We start from the raw sequence: 22,565 nt of genomic DNA, 5'->3' as shown, positions 1-22,565 counted from the left end.
CCCATCCGCGCAGCCGCGCGCGGGGGCCGCCGGGAACGGTCGCTCCGCGCAGGCGCACACAGAGACACAGACACGGGCGGTAAAAGGCGGAACGTTTATTCACGGTCCGCGCCGCCGCGGGCTTCACACGGAGGTGCCCTCGGCAGGCTGGTCGGGCTGTGCCTCCTTCTTGTTATCCTCCGGTTTCATGGCCGGGAAGAGCAGCACCTCCTGCGGAAAGGGACGCGGTCAGCGGCGCCAGGGCCAGCCCGCGGGGGGGCGCCCCCCCCCCCCCCCCCCCCGGGCCCGGGCAGCGCCAGCCCGGGCTCTGCGGAGGTTTCTAAGCCCAGCAAAGGGGAATTCCTCCTCCTCCTAGTGATGGTCCCCACCGCTGCGCACTCTGCTCACTGTTTTGTTTTGCTCGTTGTTCTGCTTTGCAGAATTTCATTCTCTGGGAAAGCCAGTGACAGGCGCCACCGTTTCTAAAGTTTACCTTGATGTTACTGGAATCCGTGAGAAACATGGTGAAGCGGTCGATTCCCATGCCCCAGCCAGCTGTAGGAGGAAGGCCATATTCCAGTGCAGTGCAGAAGTTTTCATCAATAAACATGGCTTCATCATCACCTGCAGCTTTTGCCTAATTGAGAAAAATAAAAGGTGGGCTGTACAGAGCTACATAGTGCAGCTTCTGCCAACCCCTACCTAAAGGAGGGATATTGGCAGTTGTAGCAGCTGTGTCACTGATGAAACCAAAGTCCTGCACAGCTGCATAAGTGAGTAACAGATGAAGGAATCTCAGCACCTGGAGAACTGTGGCAGTCACCTGTACAGGTGCTTCCAATAGAGCCCAAGGCTCAGCTCCTCTCATCTGCAAGTGTCCTTTCTAGGCAAAGGCCTGGGCCCTTCGCTTCAGTAAAAGTCATCTCCAGGGCCGTGTGGCAGCAGATGACAGTGGAATAAACTGCTTTCAGAGGCTTCTCAGGTTCTTTACTGCTTGCAGAAACAACTGAGCATGACTGAATTGTTGGAACAGTAGTTGTTCCATGAAACAAAGTTTAGGGATTGCTCTTTTTCCCCTCAAGTAAAAAGATTAAAAAACGCTACACTGAAGATGGTAACTAATGCATCTGACCCTGACAGCCTCCAAGTGCCAGAAGTCATAATAAAAACACAGACTAGCCCACACACTGAAATTTAGAAAATGCTCAGTTTTGAAACAACAAACATTTTTGCTCACAGTTTCAAGGAAGACTTTGCAAAAGCAGACTGCAGCAAACTTTTCTGCCAGTCTGAAATCCTGAAATGTGAGCTGCCATCCTTCATTTTGATTTTCATCTTAACATTAAAAATTACAGGCAAATTTTCATTCAGTATATATATAATCATATGTCTGCAAAGTCTGGCTATAATCATGAGACACAACTGTAGCAAACATATATAAAACAGACCAAAGGCAAAAGACATCTGTAGTATTATTCATTCTGACATTTTGAAATTTGCTATCAAGTCAATTAGTTAAGTCTATTTTTCTGGTTTTGACAATTGTTTAATCCTCTTAGGCACTGTGCAGCCATCAGGAAGAGCAGGAAGAACAGGAACTCTGTTTCTGCAGACCACATTGTCTGACCTCAATTACATGTGGTCACCTGTGCATTCATGGATGAGTATACCTAATTAATAACAAAATCAGTTTCAGTCACTCCCTTCTGAGGCTTATCTAGAGAAACCTAGTACTATAAATCTGCAGGCCTAATAACTTCCAGTCTGCAGCTCTATTCTGTGAGCCAATTTAAAACAGTAATAACTCAGTTCAGGAAATTAGGCTATTTCTTACCTCTTCAAACTCTCACCAGACATGAAAATTTATTTAAGAACTTAGAAGTATAATGTTGTATGACTACATAAATGCTTAAGCAAGGAAAAATAACTTTCAACCTCAGCAAAACAGAGAAAACGCTTTGCAGATTTGTTTTCAGATTAGCATTTCAGGTAGAATAAAAGGGAAGATATTCCAAAACGAAGTCACACTACTAAAAAACTAACCAACAGCACTGCTTGGACTTGTTTAGTCCAGAGAGCAAGGTTCCTTTAAAAGGAATTAAGTTTTAATGACAGGCTTTCATTTGACTGAGACACATTTGCTCAAAGTAGTAACAATGCTTTTCAGCAGGGACTAATGACAGATTTGGAATAAACACAGGAAACATTCTTTTCTTACAGGCCTATATCACCGACTCACTATCACCAAGACACTACCTTGGCCTGATCCTCAAAAAGCTGCCGTTGCCGGAAGGGGTCGTTAAGCTCAGTGTATGCATTGCACACTTCCTTCCTCATGACAAAGAGTTCGAAGCGTTCTGTTAATCCCAGATGAGAGCGATGCCTACGTGAAGATGACAAACCAGCCACACCTTAAAATAAACATCTTTACAGAAGCAAAGAGCAAATACATTACTTCAGGAGAACTGCCCATGCTTAGCTGTCAAAACTTCACACCACTAAGCATCAGCACACCTCTTCCCTGGACAATGGGTTCACAGCTCAGTCTGTCTTGGGTGGTGTCAGAATTCACAAACTAGTATGCAACATCAAAATCTGTTTTCACATATGTGACTTTTTTTTTTTTCTTTTTAATAAAGCAGAAGTAGAGGGTTTAAGAGTTACATACTGACTGTGTCTCCTGTTCTTACCATTTGGCTAGAGGACTCATGATCTGTGGGTGATCACAGATGAATGTAGGGTTGATACAAGTGACTTCCAGGAATTCACCAACTAACTGGGAAAACAAAAGCAAAACAGTTATGCAGAGTACAGTTTCACTTTCCTAGCACTGCCTTCCCCAAACATCCTGCTTCCCTCTCTTCACAAGTTTTTTCACTGTGATACAGAAAGAGCTGAAGCTCATTTCAGCGTGTTTTCCCAGATGCAGCTAAAATCTTGCTCTGAAGAGACTTCTGTTGATACAGGTAGATCCTCAAAGACATCAGGATTATAAAAACATCTCCTTTACTTACTCTGTCAAGAAGCCTGGCTGTTGTCCTGGGAGGTGGACACTCAACATTTCTCTCTGCACAAAGCTCATCAAAGAACTTGCGAGTTTCTGAAATTGTTGTAGACAGACATTGAAAAGCCACCCAGGCAACCATGTTTTTTCCTTTCTGCATCCATCAATGTGTCTTAGAGTGGTTTATAAGATCTTAACAGTACACATCATAGAAAACATGAGCTTAAACATCAATCTACAAAACCAGTGTTTGCTTTTAATCAGTTTACACTAAAATATAAGTTATTTTATATTTCAGAAACTTGACAACAGTTAAGCACAACCCTGCTAGACATTACTGTTATCTGGGGGAAAAAAAATGGAACAATAACAACAAAAATCACTACAAAGCATATGAACTTGTTTCCTTATGGCTCTGGATTCCAGGAATAAAATAGCACATATGGACATTCTGAAGAAAGCCCGAAATACTCCTAACCTATGATCACAGGCATCAACTGCACGAAAGACAGAAGAAATAAAAGCTGGGTCTCTTCAACAGACCAAGAACCTCCCACATCATGCCTCTTGAGTCCATAACATCATATATACTCAACAAAGGAAGAGGCAAAAGAGTTAGATCCTGCCAAAGGCTGCAAGGCATGAAGCCTTCTTTCTGGACTCTTCGGAAACAGCCAAAAGCAATCCCATGTGTTAGTACCACCTCAAAAAAGCCACTAACAGACTGCAGGCTGAGAACTCGAGACCTTTTGCCCTCTTTCTGTTAAGGAAGAATTATAGGACATTCATACTCAGCATCTAACCTTCAGTTTCAAAACGCTCAGCTGGAGGAAATGTCACTCCTAGGGCCTTTTCCAGATCATACACCATGTTAATTCGCCGGAAGGGAGGGGTAAAATCTATCTCATAGGCTTGTCCATCTTGACCGTCTGGATGGTAAGTGACCTTGTAACTTCCGGTAATATGTTTCACCATCCCTACAAAAGGAACCTGAAGTTTAGAAGAAAAGTATGCCACATAATATGCAATTCTTCCAGAGATTCTTACTCTTTTTGAATTAATATTGCATACGTCACCTGAAAGCAACTTCTCTGTAATTTCCATCAAGTCATGGTAGTCTGCATAAGCCATATAGAATTCACAAGTTGTGAACTCAGGGTTATGAGTCAAATCAATCCCTTCATTCCGGAACTGACGCCCAATTTCATATACTCTGTCCAGGCCCCCAACCACCAACATCTAAAGAAAAGGAAATTCCCGTAAACACATTAACTTTTTTCAAAAGAACTAAAGAGAGTTCAAACACACACAACTGCTATGCGACCGTACAAATCAAATTCGAGATACATTTTGTTTCCTCCAATGCAATGACTCCACCTTTCTTCAAGAATAATCCTTATTTTAGCTACATTTACTTTTTTAGAATAAGATCACAACAGTCTGGAGAATATAAACTTAGGCATGAGGCACTTATATTTTACCTTATGGTAAAGTTCTGGAGCAATTCTCATGTATAAATTCATATCCAGTTCATTGTGGTATGTGATAAAAGGTTTTGCCACAGCTCCACCTGGAATTACATTCATCATGGGAGTTTCAATCTGTAAAATGTAGTAACAGAAAAAATTAACACTGGCATGAATATTTCCATGGCCCTGCCTCAGTGCCCTGCTGTCATCTAATCTGTTTCCAAAGCAGAACTCTGTAGATCAAGCAAACAAACCACAGCTAGCTTTGATGAAAAAATCTCTATTTCATTTATGGACATTCCAGTATATGAAAACAATTCTGATCTAAAGAGCATTTCTCCCATGCAGTTAGTAAAGACTAATTACTTACAACTATTTGTTGCTGCCAAGAATCATTCATATTTACTATAAATGTAAACCTTCCAGGTTCATGTTATCAAAGCCAGGAACTGGGCTGTGGCACTGTCACAAAACCATCTCTCTACATTGCAGAAAATGCAGTTCAACAAGGCCATGTGCAGGCTCCTGCACCTGGGTCAGGGCAAGCCCCAGTATCAATGAGCCTGAGGATGAAGGGATTGAGAGCAGCCCTGAGGAGAAGGACTTGGGGATACTGGTCTGTGAAAAATTGGACACGAGCTGGCAATGTGCACTGGCAGCCCAGAAAGCCAACCATCTCCTGGGCTGCATCAGAAGTGTGGGCAGCAGGGCAAGGGAGGGGATTGTCCCCCTCTACTCTGCTCTCGGGAGGCCCCACCTGGAGCACTGGATCCAGCTCTGGGGTCCCCCGTAAAAGGTGGACCTCTCAGAGCAGGGCCAGAGAATGCCACGGAGATGGTCAGGCGTCTGGAGCACCCCTCTGTGAAGCAAGGCTGAGACTTGGGGCTGTTCAGCCAGGAGAAGAGAAGGCTCCGGGGAGACCTTCTTGCAGCCTTTCAGTATATAAAGGGGCATTCTTGCCAAGCCCAAGCAACTTCATTATTCCAACAGTCAAAGCTTCTTATAAATTGAGAAGGACTCTTACAGTCCTTTTTGATTAAGTTACGACAGAAATGACACAGCACAGGTTCAGATTCCCACTGCCCTCAAAAAAAACCCCACTAGCAGCTTTTGCAGATTAGCTGATAAACACTTGCAAATAAACTACATTAAGTTCTAATCTTTTTGCGAACTGCAAAGTACAGCCGAGAATCTGGATGCAACAGAGAGCAGAGCTACTCTTTAATTTCTCATATGCTACTCTGCAACAGATTTCAAGATAAAATCAATTTTACTTACAGGAAGTAAAACCTGCATTTACCTCCAGAGGCAAAACACCATTTTAAAGACTTTACTTCCATCTTAATTTACTGAAATAAGGAAAGGACAGCAGTAGTTTGAAGTACTACATTGATAGTTTCCCTAGTCATAATCCCACCAACTAAGCAACAGTCTTAACTTTAGAAAGAGAGGAAAGGAATGGTTCCCACTACATTAAACTGATAAAAGACACCGTGCTGAGGTAATTATTTTCACTTCTGTAAATACTTTGCATATGAGCCTGCATAAAAAGCATCCTTGAAGCCAAAAAGCTCTAAACACATCCAATACACAGAGAGAAATAGACACTTAAGTCTTACCTCAAGGAAGCCCAACTCGTCTAGAAAGCTCCGAATATATGTAATTATCTTTGCACGGGTTATGAATTTCTGCCTCACATAATCATTAAGAATTAAATCCAAGTATCTCTGACGATACCTAGTTTCCTGAAAAGAACAAGTATCTTTAGAACAAGCTAGACAAAATGTGCTGCCAAAGGAAACCAATAGCAAAACTAATGTTTCTTTGTTGACTAATACCATCAGCAGACATAAAAGGTCATCCGTTCAGACCGATCTGTCAAAGTGCCTCCAAGAGTGACAGGTATGACAAGTACCTTATCTTTGAGGCCAAAGTGAAGATGAGGCAACATGTGCAGGCATGGAGACAACAGAGTTATTTCATAAGGAATAACACTCAGTTCCCCTTTCTTTGTTTTCCCAGGATTCCCCTCTACACCAATAATGTCCCCACGACGCAGCTTGTTGTTAACACGGAAATACTCTTCCTCGGATTTGTAGAGCCTGTAATTACAAAAAACAATGTAAGCATGTTTGTATAAAATTCAACATTCCAAACTGTCCTGCAAGTCTCTCCCCAGACCAAATCCTTTAAAAAAAAAAAAAAAAAAAAAGGATTCTTCTAGCAGGGAAGTCAACCACAACATCCTAAGCAAAACACTACCTGGCTGCCTAAGCCAACCCACAGATGAATAGCCTAAGGAGATGAAGGAATAGAATGCCCAAATACAGATCTCTAGGCCTTAGAATGCAGTTCAGTTTAGAAAGCTACTGGGAATACCTCTACCTGGAATTTGCCATGACCTGCAACTTGACTCCTTCACCACGAAGATCGTAGAAAATCAGCTTCCCTCCAGAGGCACGCTTTGCATGGATTCGACCTAAATATCAAAGTATACAGGACATCAGGAAGAGTCCTTAGCAGAAAGGATACAGGGCCAAAAGCCACAGTATTTATCACTTGGGAAAGGCTCATCAGCTCTGAATTGACCACTAACCAAGAAAGAGGGACGGCTAAGCCTCAAAATTAATACCAGTGCACAAAAGACCATATGAACTTTGGATCCCAGAGCCTGTATCACAAGCTGATCTTGTAAAGGATGCTGCATGATTCCACTCAGTCTAAAAGGACATGTCCTGAATAGTCTAACACTGCTACAGACTTCATGACCAAGTAACAGGGGATCAGCAAAATCCAGAAAGAGGCCACCCCATCACTAAAAGCAGCTAAGAACTGACTTAGCAAAGCAACGGATCATCTTTCTGTATCTCAGATAAGCCTTTACCTGCCACTCTCACTGTAATGTCTGTCAGGTGATCTCCTGGTTGCAGGTGACTGTACTTCTCTATAAAATCTGAGAGAGATAAGTCTACATGGAACTTGTGGGGATAGGGGTCTTCATTGGTGCCCTTCAGCTGCTGGATCGCATGGCTACGGATCTTGTAGTATTGCTACGACCAGAAACAAAGCAAATGATTTCGTTAGAAACTAAAAATATTTTACAGGTTGTAAATTAAAACACAGCTGCCCTTATGTAGGAACATGTAGGTCTCTCCCCTTTCAACCACTTAGTTCCCCTTGAATAAAAAAAATCAGATGTCAATCAGTAACATTCTCAGAACAGAAATGAGCATGAGGCCAAGGGCTCACATTTGGATCCAAGCTTTCCTCATCAGCAACAACGTTATTCTCAGAGTCAGAAGTCAAGGAAGGCTTATTTGAATGCTTTTCACTTTGCTCCTTCTGCTTTGCCTCTTTTTCAGCTATTTTCCTCTCAGCCTTTAAACGTCTCTTCAGCTCACTGCAAGAGAAAGTGAAACCAAATGCAGCAGATACTCGGATACTTCTACAGGGAAACACTCGGCAGTATTCTGCTGAAAGCCTGCTGCACAAATAACCCTGACACTTCTCCTGCTCTGCCCAAAAGTCAAGATAATACTTAAGCATTTTCTTCTTTCAGCTCATTTTCTACGAGATACAAAAACTCCGAAAAAGTTACAGGCGAATTAGGCGTTACCCAGACAGAGCCCTGAGGACGCGCGCCCAAGGGCCTCCCGCAGGCCCAGCAGCACCCACCAACCCCATGCGGCGCCCAAGCGCGATGAGGCAAACGCTGCCCCGAGACCCCCCGATGCTCAGGACGCCCGACACCGCCCTCGCGGCCCGGCCCGGCGCCCCACCGGCGCCGCGGCTCCCGGCCCCACCGGCCGGGGCTTCACGAGGAAAGAGGCGGGCGCGGCGCGGCCGCAAAGCACCGACCTGCTTCGGTCGTGGAGCGCCCGGCGCCATCGCAGCGCGGGCACGGCCCGCTGGGCCCAGCCGCGGAGCCGCGCGGCGCCGGTGCTCAGCATGGTGCTCTCGGGCGGGGGCGCGCACCGGGCCGGCCAGACCCTCGCCTGCCGGGCCCTCGCCTCCCCGGCCCGGCTGCGCCCGCCCGACCGCCCGCCCTCACTTTTTGCTGAGGCGCGACTCGGTCTCCACCGCCTCGCCCGCGCGCTCTGCCGCGTCCGCCATCTTCCCCGCTCCGGCCGGCGCTTCCGGCGCTCCCGCGCCTGCGCGGCGGCGGCGGCGCGGGGGGTCATGGCGGCGGCGCCGGGGGGCGCGGTCATGGCGGCGGCAGAGCCGGGGGACGCGGCGGCCGCGGCTATGCGGTCGCGGTCGCTGTTCCTGTGGGACGACGGGAGCCCGATGCGGTTCTACGTACGGCCCGGGCTGGCCAAGCTGCGGTTGGCGCCGCTGGTGCTGGCGGGCGGCGGGCGGCTGTGCCGCGTGCAGGAGCCCGGGGCCGTGCTCCTGGCGCAGCCCGGCGAGGCGGCGCCCGGCGGGGCCGTCTCCACCGAGTACGTGACCGAGTGCGTGGAGCGCAACCGGCGGCTGCCGTTGGAGCCCTTCCGCCTGCCTGCCGCCGCGCCGCCCGCCGCCGCGCCGCGCGGGCGCTTGGCCTTCACGGCGGCGGAGGACGCGGCACTGCTGCGGGCGGTGCGCGGGCGGCGCGGGGCGCGGGAGGGCGGGCGGGCACTGTGGAAGGAGCTGGAGCGGGCGGCGCTGACGCGGCACAGCTGGCAGGCGATGCGCGACCGGTACCTGCGGCACCTGCGGCCGCTGCTCGACGGTGAGCGGGGGTGGGGGGCGGCCGCGGGGGGCGGCGGCCGCTGCTCGACGGTGAGCGGGGGTGGCCGCGGCCCCGGGCCCCGCCACCGACGCCCGCGTGTTCCCGCAGAGCTCCGGCGGCCGGAGGAGCCCGCCCGAGGCACGGGCCTTTTCGAGGCGGCTAACCGGGAGTTCGAGAGCACGGAGGTGAGCGCCCGGGCCAGCGCGGGGGGCGGCGCTGCCGCTGGGGGCGAGCTGCTCGAGCAGCCCTGCCTGCCCGTCACAACCGGCACGGCAGTAACCCGATTCTGAAACGGCTGCGCGCGAAACCTCTCCCGCTGTGGCTAAGCGGGAGTTTCGTGCGAGCCCTGAAGCCCCTGGTTTAGGGGCCCCGGCATATTTTCTTAGTTGGATTCCCTGCCCAGGCTGACCGGAGGAAGTTAATGTCACAGTGTTGCCACGTTAAAAGCTGCGTTTGGCAAGGGGAACTCGTCCTTTCACCTCGGGCGTAAAGTGTTCCTGCAGTTGCATTAACTTTTGCCTTTTATACTTTGTTCAAATTCTCCCTTATATTTCATGCTTTTCTGTGATCTTGTGTATCCTCGTTAACACATACAGCTTCACTTCAATCACTGAATTTTACTATGCCTAGTAATTTCTGAGGTTTTTTACATACTGTAAAGTCACAGTGGAAGGTGGTTGGGCAGCAGGGATAAAAGAAGTTTACCAGAAAATACCGTATCTAATGGTTGACTCTACTGCTTGCTCTTTTAGTCAGGAAGTGACACTTCAGACATTTCAGAAGAGCTTTCTAAACAAGATGGAGAGGGAAAGTCCACAGGAAAAATGGCATCGGGTTTGAAAACTGGACCAGGGGACTCTGCCCTCCCTGACACACCGTTACAGAGGGAAGAAAGACCAAGCACCTGCTCTTCTTCCAATGTGGTGGGAGAAGTAGTAAAAACTATGCAGCACTTGATGGAGAAGTTCAGCATGGATCTGCTCACTGTCACACAGGCCTTTCTGAAAAACACTGGTGAAGTGGAGACTACTTTATACTTTCTGCAGACAGGGCAGCGCTTGGATGGGTACCCTGTATGGAGCAGAGAGGATGATTTGGAATTGCAAAAAGATGATGAACATGTCAGAAATAAATTGATAGCAAAATTTGGAGCTGAAAATGTAGCAAAACGGGTAGCGTTTAGGAAAAGTTAGATAGCAAAGCAGAGGGGAATGACTGATCTAGGACTGTGGCAAGAAATAAAAGTAATTTCAGAAGTGCAAATGTGATGGAAAACAATGCAACATTCTGAAATTTCAGAAATGCTTTAAAATCTTTTTTATAAAAGACCTATTTTGTATTTATTTTTCTAATTGCAAGTACGCTAAACATTTAAAAGCAGAAAATAGTGAAAAGAAAGGTTCTATACAGTATCAAGTTTTCACTGAAAGTTTGCTTTAAAGTGTGTGTCAAGTCTATAAAGCAGCTGACAGTCCTACCTGTACGTTGCTGCGTGCAAAGGATTTTGGATAGGGTTGGCACCAAAATCTGACGCAATCACATTAAGTGCTCTAACCCATAATGCATTATTAGTGCACAACAGCAGCCAGCTCTCTGTCATGTGCCTAACTTCAAACTGTGGCGGATGATCATCTCAGTTTTTATTACCCCTTCAGCACATGTTCTCCAGTGTTAATATTGCAGGATTTAATAACATTAACTTTACCATTTTGCTTCATGATTTCAAAACCAATAAGTAGCTCTGCCCCATCTTGAATCTCTACAGATTGAAGAGTTATAGCTTTAATCCAGGCAAAGTAACACCTGTACCAGACCATAAAGTCTAGTTGGAAAAAGTAGACGAGCTTTCAGGGCCACATGCAATAGTTCAAGTAGGAGATACAAGTTACAAAAGGGTGCTCAGAGTTTATTTATGTATCTATCACCTAAGTCATGTTTGAGAGAGAGAGAGAGAGAACGCCATTGCGGGTACACAGTCACAGTCTGAAAAGCTCAGTACATTCAGCCTGAAATCATGCTCTGGTCACGATTTTAATATTTGAAGTCAGTCCTGTAAATCTGGAATTTATTCTTTTGGTGAAATAAAATGGGCTGGTCAAAGAAAAGATTGACTTTTGTTCTTGTTTCCTTAGAAATATGTTTGGGGGGTTTTGCTTATTGCACTGTGGCACTCAAAAAAAAAAAAAAAAAAAAAAAAAAAGTGAATTAGTAAATTGCTGATTTTTAAACCAAATTCAAATTATATTGAAAGTCAATGATAACTTCATAATGAGACTGCTGCTTCAGAAAACTGCTGTCCTGAAACACCAGCTGACTATTTGGGGAGTTAACCAATGTAACCAAATAAATGCTAAAACTCTTGGTTTAGGGTTTCACTGGACAGGTTCATTCCTGCTGAAAAAGTCAGAATTATTTACTTGGTACATTTATGCTGTTCAGACTGGTTAGTTGAGACTTGTGTGGAAAACCAAACAAGCACTTAACAAGAGAGGGTAAGACAACACAGCAAATAAAGTAGTAAGATTAGAAACTTTACCAGCTGGATTTGAAGTCCAAGGACTGCTGATGACCAGGTTCACTAACAGAACTGTCACCTCCTGCAGCCAAAAATTCCCATTCTAGCCTGGGTGGTGTACACATCTCGGCAGCACCATAACCTCGGCATTCAGCGGTTGTCCAGGTTAACCAAAATTGCTCTAGAATTCAAAGTGAAAGGTAGAACGCATTAAATAGCCGCAACATAAAAGATCAGGTGTAAGGTTTACTACATCTTTTTATAATTCTAAGTGACACATTTATTTAAGAGTGAGTTTGTCTTTTTCAGGACAATTAGTCAGACACGCAAGGCAAATTTCTGAGTCCACATAGAGTGCTGCTACCTCTGCAGAACTGTACAAACACACTGTCTATCCCTGAGAACCTTTCCACATCCACTTGGTGCAGTCAGTAGGCACGGGAACTAAGACACAAAGAGCACAGCTTACTCCAGGTTGCCGTCTCGTCTGTTCTGAGCTCCTGAAACACACTGCTGATCCGCAAGCACACAGGTCTAGATCTCCTCAGTCCACTTTCCCATTAACAGGACCTGGAGATGTCACTACGTCATTGTAGTGCTAGGGCCGGAATAACAGGCCCTGAAACAAAGATTGACCTATAGATGAACCTCACAACTAAACGTTATCCATTATTAGTATCTGTTAATTAGTAAAATCTGTATTACTACTAGTGTTAATTATTTGTATCTAATCATTAATGAAATATGTATGCTCACTACTGAAAGATGTAGTTTAGACAAAATGTAGTTAGTGGTGAGGATGAAATGCTGTGAGAATGTGTTCTTCCCTTGTTCAGCCTTGTTCAAGGCTGAGAACCCCAGTGTTTGGCCTGGTTAGAAACTCCCTTGGCTCTCCCCCCCAAGCCCTGGCCAGGCTCTGGGTGGAATTTAACAGGAAGATGAAACCAGATGTTTCTGCTCAAGACAAAGGTGCAAGTTATTCTTTCTTGCTAATTTTTGGTATATAAGGCTGGACCTGCTTGCCACAACTTTGGATGCCTCAGCTATGGGTGGACGCATCACGTAGGACTTCCCACTTGCAGGGAAAGGTTCTCCAAATCCTCCCTGCCACCGGGGCTGCCCAGCACCTGCGGTCTGGACGTTGGTAACATATGCAAGAGGTGAGGGATCTTTCTTTATCACTGTTCTCCCCTTGGTGTAGTAATGATTAGGTTCATTGCCTTGCTTAACTGTCTGTAGTAATAAGTGTATTTTTCCTACTGCTTATTTTCTGTAGTACTTAGTTATATCCTTTGAGTATTAACAGTAAGATCAGCCTACTCTTTTTACTCTGGTGTCTGAGTTTAATTGGCATCCATGATCAGCAGAACAGTCATATGGTTCTGCTTCATGGCATTGTGGCTCTGCCTTCTCCTACAGTAAAAATCCTTGTTTGCTTTGTCTTACCAAAGACACAGTTACATTACTTCCAATATGCTAGAGACAGTTTGCCTTTCCATGTTCATATCAGGTCCCTGTACTTTCAGGGAGTATCAGGAATACTCTTTTTGTAGCTCAAAGAAGTGTTTCTTCTTTGTATTATTGTGTTAAGTTCCATTTTAAATGGATTTTAAAAGAATAACAGCAGCAGTATGCTTCTGTGGCCCAGTATGAGTCCTACCTACGTGACTATCCTAGCCTGCCTGCTCTGTGTGCTAACACTCTGTGAAGGAGATTCCTTGCTACCACGATGCCAGTGCTGCCTGCCCGGCATGGATTTTGTCATTCAGCAACAGGATCCCTAGTAGTTAGACTATGATTTCTATAATATACATCCCACTCTCTGCAGGGATTAGGGTTTTAGCTCTAGGAATATAAATATCCACAGTGCTATGGTAGCACTGTGATCTGTAAATGTCAGTAAAGCCTAAATGTTGGATGAAAGTTCCAATTTCTCCTTAAGGAAACCTTTATTTACACAATAAAAGATTGGCATCAGCCTCTTTTAATTGAGTCAGTATTAGTCCAGTTTTACAGATGATAAAATGGAAATTCAGACTCTGGAAAGACCCAGAAATATCACCTGAAATCTTTCCAACCGCTGAGAAGAAAAGCTTTGTTTTAAACAATAGTATTCATACTTAAAGGAACCTTACCTTAGTGGTTTCCAGAAAGAAACCATGTGCCTGAGGAGCAAACATACTGTAATCATCCACAGCTGCTTTAGCTTTTAGTCTTGGTGATCAGGTCTGTTTATTTAATCCAAAAGAAAAGCATGACTGAAAGTGAGATTTGGATAGTGACTGACTTTGTGCTGAAGGAATCACCAGCAGCTATGGGAAAAATTCAGCTCAAATGGTGTGCAGACTTAGTAGTGCATCTGAATAATTCAATGTGCTAGGCCCTGTTTAGTGGTAAGAGATGTCTGGGTTCAATTTCAAAAGGCTCCTTCAGAACCACCGACATTGGTCTAGTCCTGCACCCAGAAACCCGGAAGACCCTGCTGACTGAGTAACAAGCTGAGCTCTGCCCTGCCCACCCACCTGCCCCAAGGCATGAGTGTACACAAGAGCATTTGAAGAAATAGAATTTCATGGATAAGAGAAATGCTGCAACAAAACACCAGCCTTTGAAATCTAAACAATTAACAATAATACTAAATGTAATATAAATGGAAAGAAAGGCTCTTGCCTACACTGTTTCTCTTGCTGCTGACGAATTGCCTTGCTGGGCAAATAACCTCCCCTACTCACCACTCAGTCATGCATTAATTCACTCTGCAACTCTCTTCCTAACTCCTGCAGGATGGTCTGTTACCCCAAAGGGACACACAAGGTCTGGACCCCAGTGAAGGTAACTACAGAGGTGCTTCTGGGCTGGGAAGCTCTCCGTGGTCTCAGAGCTGACTGTTAACTGAGGGTGGCTCATGGGTTCATTCCACAGGTCCACTCTTCAGCTGGCAGATACTTTCTCTTGCTAACCAACGAAACTGCTCAGTGTCTGTCTGTAAGGTTACTTTCCCTACTTTCCTCAGCAGAATCAGCACTCTCTGGGACAAAAACCCCCAACACACGCAGCTGCTGTGAACCTGCCAGAACAGCCTTCTTCCTACTACCAGAGATTGCTATTCAGTTAAACCGAATCATCTGTCACCCTTAAAACACACACAATAGATAGAGACTGGACACTTCCTTGCCTATACACCTTCAAACAGGAACAGAGTCACCATATCTCCGAATTTTAAAATTCAGCAGTATACGTTTATCTTCTTAAGAAGATATTGCAACTTTTTAATAACATGCAAATAAGGTCTAGTCCTCCACGTAGACATTGCCATTTTTCTATAGTGGGCACCAAATGCCCTCTGGCAGGTTTAATATGAGCCCTCCTCACCTCACTGGCATGAGGGGGGCAGCTTACAGACAAAGTGAAAGGGGCCTTGGGGCTGCAGCCAGGGCATAGAAGGGAGGGGAGCACCAGGGAGAGGAGCAGTGAACTGGGGATGGCGGCGGGGGGTGGGGGTGGTGCAAAGGGAAGTGGAACACCGCTTCCCATGGTCCTGAGCACCCTGATCCTGCCTGGAGCCTCCTCAGATCACCTCCAATGCCCAGCCTTGCCTCGATCACCTTCTCCCAAGGATGCACAGTCTCAGAACAGAGCCTCATCCCTTGGCTTGTGATCCTGCCTTCGGACAGCTGCCTTGCCGTCTGCAGAGTAGTGGAAATATTCCAGCTCTGGGGCAACATGAATGCACCGTTAAACAGATGCATGTTAAAGGGATGCAATTTACATAGGAAATAGGATGTTTGGAAGGAGGTATTTGTAGGCATTTCACCCCCCAAGTCTGGTAACAAGCTTTTCTCCTTGTCTCATGGAACACTGTTAAAAGAGGTAAAAATAATTCTGCTGTTCAGGTTTGAGCTACATATTCCTATCGGAGGTGGGGGAAGGGCATCTCCAATGGACGTGGTGGAGAATGGCAGAATCTATTAAACACACTTTTGCTCTGCTCTGACAGGGAAGACTCTCACCAAATAGTTCAATAGGGTAACTTCCCGTTTTCCTCTCAGCTTCTTCAGTCCACTGCCATAAACCTATCTTCCCCGTTCCAGTATTTATACCAACAGAATCTGTATCCTTACCTTGTCTTTACAGTATCAACCTTAGCATGAATTCTTCTCAGTCACACATGTGGACTGTGAGAACTCCCAGGGCAACAGCTACTCTTGGTTTTGAAAGCTAGGAGACAGAATTATTTCAGCTGAAAAATGAATCAATTCATATAGTCCCAGAAATGTGTCCCCATACGCAAACCCAGAAGTTTTTATTTTCAACTATAGCTGGTTTATTCCATTTTCCCATCATACAGTAAGTGAACACAAACATTTCCCCAACACTGCCACCAAGGCTGGATGCCCAGGCACAGGAAAGGACCAAGAGAAAAACTGGGCTTGAAACTCAACCATTAAGAAAAATTGATCTTTCCAGAAATCAATGTCTGCTTATCCCCACGTCTCTTCTGGCATTAAATATCCTGGGTGGCAGCACGACAAATAATGTTCTCTTTATTCAGCTTCCATTTATGACTCCTCTTCCTTTGCAGTGCAATTGCTCCCTGTGGTTTCACTAGTATTTAGCTGTGGTCTGTGAGGTGTTTGAGTCATCTGGTCCCACTCCTTTCTGTTTGCTCCAGCCCACACATACTTCCTCTTTCACATAAACCATGGACTTCATTCGGAAAACAGACTTGGGTTACTTCAGCCTCCACTGTGGCTGAGCCTCCAGGGGCCTTGGAGGGTGACCCTGTGCTGCTGAGAAAGCTCCTGTGAGTGCAGTTAGGGTTCATGTGTTACTTGTCCTCGCATAGCACACCCATGCCTGCACTTACACATGTATGCATGCACCTTTGTCCTCTTTTTCCTCTTGTAAACAGTTCCCACTCTGCAGCCTTCATAAAGTAGATGCAGAGAGCAGCTTTTCTGCCTCCAGAATTTGTTACTCAAAGGAGTTCTGGGCAAACAAAAGATCCAGTGTCATATTTTTTTGCTCTTCTTCAGACTGAAGAAGCCGGTAGCCCAGCAATTCCATTGCATCCTTGCACACATTTTGCACTTTTTCTATTTTCTGGAAGGGAAGGGTCTTCCTCCAGGCCTGGGATACTCTTAGTGCATCTCTGGACCCAATTTCAAAGGCCTGTGCTCCTTGCCCTTTGCCATGGGTGATGTTGTGCACCCACTTCTGGAGTTCAGGTGTGAAATGGAGTTCTGCAAATCTGTACATCTGAGCAGCCCTCGCTAGCGGGTCTCTGACAATGTCTTCGTAGCGAACCAGCAGGTAGCGGTCTTTCAGGAAGCTGGGAATGGCCCGACTGCCTGCCTTGTAAATCTCAACTTGGCTTTTGCAGATGACTTCCATTGTGTTGTAAGGCCCCATTTCTCCCTTTGTCCTCTGGGACCCCACAACAATGTTACTGTCACGTTGCAGGTCTCCCACTGTATTCTCTCGGGACCTGAACACAGCCCGAGGATCACGGACCAAGTGGATGATTTTGAGGTTCAGGGATGGATCAGTGAGAAGGGGGTAGAGAACTTTCAGGTCAAAGAACCGAACTTCCTTGATGGCAACATGGCTGTAAGTTTTACAAGCCTCCTCCACCTTGCTGAACGGGTATTTGCCACAGATTGTTTTGCAGTTGCCTGCAGTGATTATGTCACTGCGACTGAATAAGTCACAGGCAGGGGGGGAGCACAAGGCTCGGCTTGTCTCCCACTGAAATAAATCAGACTTTTTCTTCTGGCTAGACATGTAAGCATCAAATACAGACATGTCACACAGAAAGACTGACCTGACTAGGTCCCGCACTGCCATGTGCAAGACCTTAGCACTGTTCTGGTACATCGTAACCCACACATGCCACGCGGGCTCCATCAGGTAGAAGACACTGGGGTGCTGGCTGAAGATTTGTCCAGTGAAGGAAGATCCTGACCGCCAGGAGGAGAGAATGAGGATGTGGACCGGAGAAGGTTTTTCTTCCATGGGGGCATTGTTGCTGCAGGGTAGGAAGTGGAAGTGGATCAGAAGGAAGGACAGAACTGCCAGAATCAGGAACACCTGCACCCTTCTAGACTTCATCACAGTTGCAAGGGACCTGCAAAGACAGAGGAAGTTCAGCATCACAGGATCAGGAAGAAGGCAGGATGTGGTGCATCAGGCTCCTGCCAATCCCTCTGCAAGCTCATGGTTTTGGAAAACTGCCACACTACCAGTGATACTGTGAGAACAGATGTCTTTGGAAAGAGCATAAATACTTCAGGGCTGAAAGTTGTCTGTAACACACTGTCAGTAAGCTGTTCTAATGCAGTCTTAGAAGATCAGAGAAGATTGTCAGCACTTTTAGCAAAGTTTAAGAGTTAGTTCAATGTACTGAAATAAGTCAGTACACACAAACGTGTATTTAGTGTAAACAATCTCTGCAGACAAGATCCCAGCAATTTTTAATGGAAGAAAGATGGAACAAATGTTTTTTGTGGAGAATTCAACAATTCCACATTGTTACTTTTAAGCTCCCGCTCTGACCACTGTATAGATGTTATTTTTATACCAGAATGCTGTAAAAAACACAATGCAGATTTGCATTTCTTTTGTTTACATTCTTTTTGGAATTTCAGGAAACATTTATTGTTATCACAGCCAAAAACTCACATACCAAAGGAAGTCATCTGGCACTGTAAGAAATTCAAGCACAACAATATCTCTTCCACAGTCGCAGGCAATTTTTCTAGAAAGGCCCATGAGGGTTTAATCTCATCCATCTTTGTGTAGGCAGGCTTACCTACAACTAACCTCTTTCTTAGCCTAACTCCTTTTTAAGGACTGTATACTGCTACCCCTCCCTCCAATCCCACTCATCCCATAGGTCTTTTATGCGAAGAGGTACGATACATCAGTCCAGCTCAAAGATCTGCCCAAAGGTGGCTCCTTGTTTCTTGGCCTAAACCTCTATTCTACCTGCTGAGGATGACTTCATTATGGGAAAATGTCCATTGTGCTGCCTGGGGACAACTCACAGCCTGTGTACCTGCTGGCACGGAATCTGCAGGAAGTACATCATCAGGGACAGCCTCTGAGGCAGAAGGCATTCACCTGATTTTTTAAAAGTACATTAAAGCATGCTTTGCCAACTGCTCCCCTCTTGTGTGCTCTCCCCCCTCCCCAGTGGTGCCTGCAGAGCACGCGGGGGTGCCTGCAGCACCAGCCACACTGGGGACGGCTGCCCCAGTAGTACAGGAGTCCACACAGCACGGCGGCGTACTCCCTCACCTGGAACCAGGCTGGCAGTGGAGCTGCCCTGCAGTGGATATTGGAATCTCTGGCCAGTGCAATCACTTTACATTTCTCAAGGTGAACTGAAACTAAAAAACCTTACTAGCTCTCAGTCATGGCTGGTCCTTCCAGATGCTTCCACAGCCAGACAGGACAGAGAGAGCAGGGCCTCCAGGGCTGCAGGGCAAGCGGGAAGTCCTCCTGAACAGAGCAGCACTGGAGCCCAGGTCCCTACAGCTTTGAACACTGCTTTTGTGAAGCCCATGTCTGAACTGAATTCAGGCAGCCATGCCCACGCCGAGCAGCTGCCTCCCTGCTAAAGCAGCAGAGGTACAAAGTGTGCCCCAACCAGCCACGGTGCAGACGCTGCTTCCATGCCATGTGGTTACCATGTTCTCTTCTGGGTCCATGGTAACGCATGAACATTCCCAGTGAAAGTTTTCCTAACCTCCTCCTTGTGCCCTGCCTCAGCTTCCTTCTGCAGCAAAGCTTTCAGACTAATTTACATGGAGGTGCCTCCTCCCATGACTTCAGTTCCTGTAGCACTGATGTTTGGATTTCCAGGTACAGGCACTGCTGCTAACCAACTACAAACAGCACTCATCTTTCCCTCCACCATATATGCATAAATTGACTTGTTTATCTAATCTACCTGCTGTGCGCTTGCTTTGAGTTTAGTGTTTATGAGGCAGCAATTATGATTTCTTAGAGTCAGGACAACACCTAGCCTAACGGGTAAGCCTGCTCGTTGCCAGCAAGTGTTACCACAATATGAATTTTATTTTAGTAAAGTCTTGCAAGGATGGGGCTCTGTATTTAGTGAGGAAACACATGCTTCTCGTCTCCTGGACAAGAAGCCCACTGAATTTTTGGTCATACAAATGGACTGTAGTGTTGAGGTCTGGCAAGAAGCTGATTCAGGTTGACATTTGGACCAAGCCTAGGAAGAGCTGCAACAACTGTTGTAAAAATAAGTCATGTACCAGCTTCCTCCTTGTAAATGAATACAGCAGTGTTTACCAAAAGTCCCGGCTTCCAAACGAACTTTGATGATGTCATTCCCATCTGGCACCATTAATATAGTTATTCTGACAGAGTTGCTGGACTATAGCCAGAAGCTCTTAATTGGGAAAAACTCTGTTGAGCAGACATGAACCCAGGCAGATTTAAAAATCACAGAAATCATTGTTTCTCTGGAAACCTGTGTGTGAATAGCCTAAGTACGGGTCAAAGAGAACAGATTCAGGTTTTTTGGGGAAGCAAGGGTGACTTTTATCTTGAATCCAACCAGGGTGGGACAGCTGGATGGTTTAGACATTTCACAGAGTATGCAGAACATCCCTGTGATGGCTCTTGGTAGAAGTGTTCTCATGTGAAGCCACAGCCTCAACAGCTTCTTCACTCTTACATGAGAGGTACTGATGATTGTTGCCCTGACCAGTCTGTCCCACAGGGAGGGGAGAAGAACTAAAATGAGTTGCGTGCACCTTGAAATGGAATAGAGGAGCAGCAAAAAGCAGTAAAGGTCCTACCAGATTAGTTACATAACGATTTTTCACCACTGCATCTCTTGATCATGGCAGCTGGGAAGTTTCTAAACAAAGGTCTCAACCTCATTTTACCTACAGCAAACATCTAGAGTCACAAATGATTCAGTTAATTTCATACTGGAAAAGTGAAACATGAAGCCCTCACAGGACTGCAGACTAAAGATCAGCCCAGAATGACTGAGACATTCTCAGCTGCAGAACAAGAAAAAGCACACTGTTACTGCCTGCTGGCAGAGAGATGAGCCAGGATTCAGCTGAGAACAGAAGGAACGGGAAGAATCTCAGGCACTAAGGATGAGGAACAGAAACTACTGAAAAATATGACAATCCAGTGTCACCATGTTAGAATCCCACAGCACACATATGAGAAAGCAAAGACCTTGGATCTGCCTGTCTGAGCAGCTAGAGTCTCCAAAAAAAATGAAGTGTTTTAAGCTTTTCCAGAAGCACACAGGGGCCTTGGAAAAGCTCGATCCTTTGCAAAGAAAAAGCATTACAGAAAGCAGCAAGCAGTCTCAGGGAGACATACTCCCAAACGCACCCCAAGCGTGGATGGTATGTCTCCAGAGTATGGGTTTGTTGAACCTTTGCATGTCTGGGGTGGGTTATGACAGTACAGCCCCAAATACCTCGTGCTATGCAGACTGGCTGAGCGTGAGCGTGGAGGAGCTCTCCAGACCCCTCACTGCCGTAGTGCCAGCGAAGAGGTTCTGGTATCAGGGAAGCCCCAGACACTGGTCTTGAATAGCACTGATGGTCAATAATAGTTTTATCAAATTCTTCTTCGATTTGGCCTGATCAGCTTCTGCAGAATTAGAAGCAACAATCTGCCCATTCAGATAAGAGATGGGATGACTGTCACTAGTGGGAAATGCTGAGAAGGGGCACTGAGAAGACAGTCTGGAGAAACAGGAACTACCCTCTAAGCCAGACCAAGAGTTTCTGTCTGCACAGGAATCATGGAGGAATTTAGTGGCATCTATATGTTTACAGTACTTTACAAAAATTATCTCCCAGTTCAGGCTGCTGAGCATGAGCAGTGAATGCAGTTCTGGGTGCCAAAGCATCCACACCAGATACCAAAAAATGGTTGAAAATCTCACCTTAACAAGTCCTCCTGAAGCATCACCAGATCCAATTCAAGCAAAGTGGCTCTCGCACACGTACACTGCTGTGGTACACACTCCTCCAGGCCACTGCACCAGCAGCTGTGTGTTCACGTTCTGGCACTCCACTGTCATTCTGGGCTCCCACATACACATGTGCTCAGCTCTCTCCTCTACCTGTGCCTGCTTCCTCCTGACCCCTTCATTTGTGTATGTCCCAGGTCTGTGACTACAGCGCCCGCCTACTTTGACCAGCCTTACACGAGAAAACTCCACCCTGCACTAAGCCACAAAGCATGGGAATGGCAGTTTCTTGCAGGGGCACAAACAACCAAACACTGGTAGTAAAGAAGAAGGGCCAGGAAATTTAAGAAGGAGAGTGAGAGGTGCTTTTATGTTAAGTCCCATCGTAAGCCCCAAATGAGACTGTTCTCTGTAAAAGGAGGAACAGGGATGTCTGTGGAGAATCAGAGCAATGGACAAACAGGAATCCTTGTTGCAAGGACCAGCTTGCCCACCTGGAGTGCAGAGATAGGCCCTGTACCTACCATTGCTCTGGCTGCTTGCCACGCTGTCAGCAGATGCAGATTCACATAAAGTCTTTTTGACAATTTTGTGTCTGTGCTGTGCTTGAGTAAAACATTTGAGGGCTCGGAAAGAAAATTGTGCTAATGGAGAAGCTGTGCAAGAAGCAGCTGGGCCTGGGCTGTTAATGATTCACAAGGGTGCTGGAGCTGCAGTGGGGCTGTGCCAGGTGAGGTAGTGAAGCAGGACAGCATTGGGCTCAAGAGAAACGCATGGTTTTCTGCCACCATGCAGAGGCAATGGCTTTGGGTCATTCCTATTCCAGATCTCATCGTTTCTGTCACACCGTCTGGAGAGGTGTGGACCTTCTCTTGATGGTGTCCCCTGTCTCCAGGGATCTCAGT

General features: G+C 46.2%; 3 protein-coding genes across 4 annotated transcripts; 1 reads left to right on the top strand and 2 right to left on the bottom strand.

Moving 5' to 3' along the window:
* Positions 1–80: 80 nt before the first annotated feature.
* KARS1 (lysyl-tRNA synthetase 1) lies at positions 81–8,786 on the bottom strand. Of its 2 annotated transcripts, none has more exons than XM_074913358.1 (14): positions 8,311–8,786; positions 7,702–7,852; positions 7,337–7,502; positions 6,838–6,931; positions 6,368–6,554; positions 6,072–6,197; positions 4,465–4,584; positions 4,060–4,222; positions 3,787–3,960; positions 2,994–3,079; positions 2,670–2,755; positions 2,236–2,362; positions 473–616; positions 81–210 (listed from the first exon to the last, which is right to left on the bottom strand). In XM_074913358.1, exons 1-14 carry the CDS (start codon positions 8,658–8,660, stop codon positions 124–126), a joined length of 2,061 nt encoding a protein of 686 aa, XP_074769459.1. In that variant the 5' UTR covers positions 8,661–8,786; the 3' UTR covers positions 81–123. The 2 variants fall into 2 exon arrangements, with proteins under 2 accessions (XP_074769459.1, XP_074769460.1); XM_074913359.1 differs by having other exon boundaries at positions 8,504–8,620.
* On the top strand, positions 8,659–11,268 carry TERF2IP (TERF2 interacting protein). Its single transcript, XM_074913676.1, has 4 exons — positions 8,659–9,109; positions 9,169–9,213; positions 9,272–9,348; positions 9,916–11,268. Exons 1-4 carry the CDS (start codon positions 8,659–8,661, stop codon positions 10,354–10,356), a joined length of 1,014 nt encoding a protein of 337 aa, XP_074769777.1. The 3' UTR covers positions 10,357–11,268.
* Positions 11,269–16,652: 5,384 nt separating this feature from the next.
* Positions 16,653–21,769, bottom strand: CHST4 (carbohydrate sulfotransferase 4). The gene is made up of 2 exons (XM_074913333.1): positions 21,634–21,769; positions 16,653–17,805 (listed from the first exon to the last, which is right to left on the bottom strand). The coding sequence occupies exons 1-2, from the start codon at positions 21,654–21,656 to the stop codon at positions 16,653–16,655; spliced, it is 1,176 nt and encodes a 391-aa protein (XP_074769434.1). The 5' UTR covers positions 21,657–21,769.
* Positions 21,770–22,565: the final 796 nt, after the last annotated feature.

The sequence above is a fragment of the Athene noctua genome, chromosome 9 (genome assembly GCF_965140245.1).
Source record: "Athene noctua chromosome 9, bAthNoc1.hap1.1, whole genome shotgun sequence".
NCBI lineage: Eukaryota > Metazoa > Chordata > Aves > Strigiformes > Strigidae > Athene > Athene noctua.
This window is presented reverse-complemented; position numbering and strand designations above follow the sequence as displayed.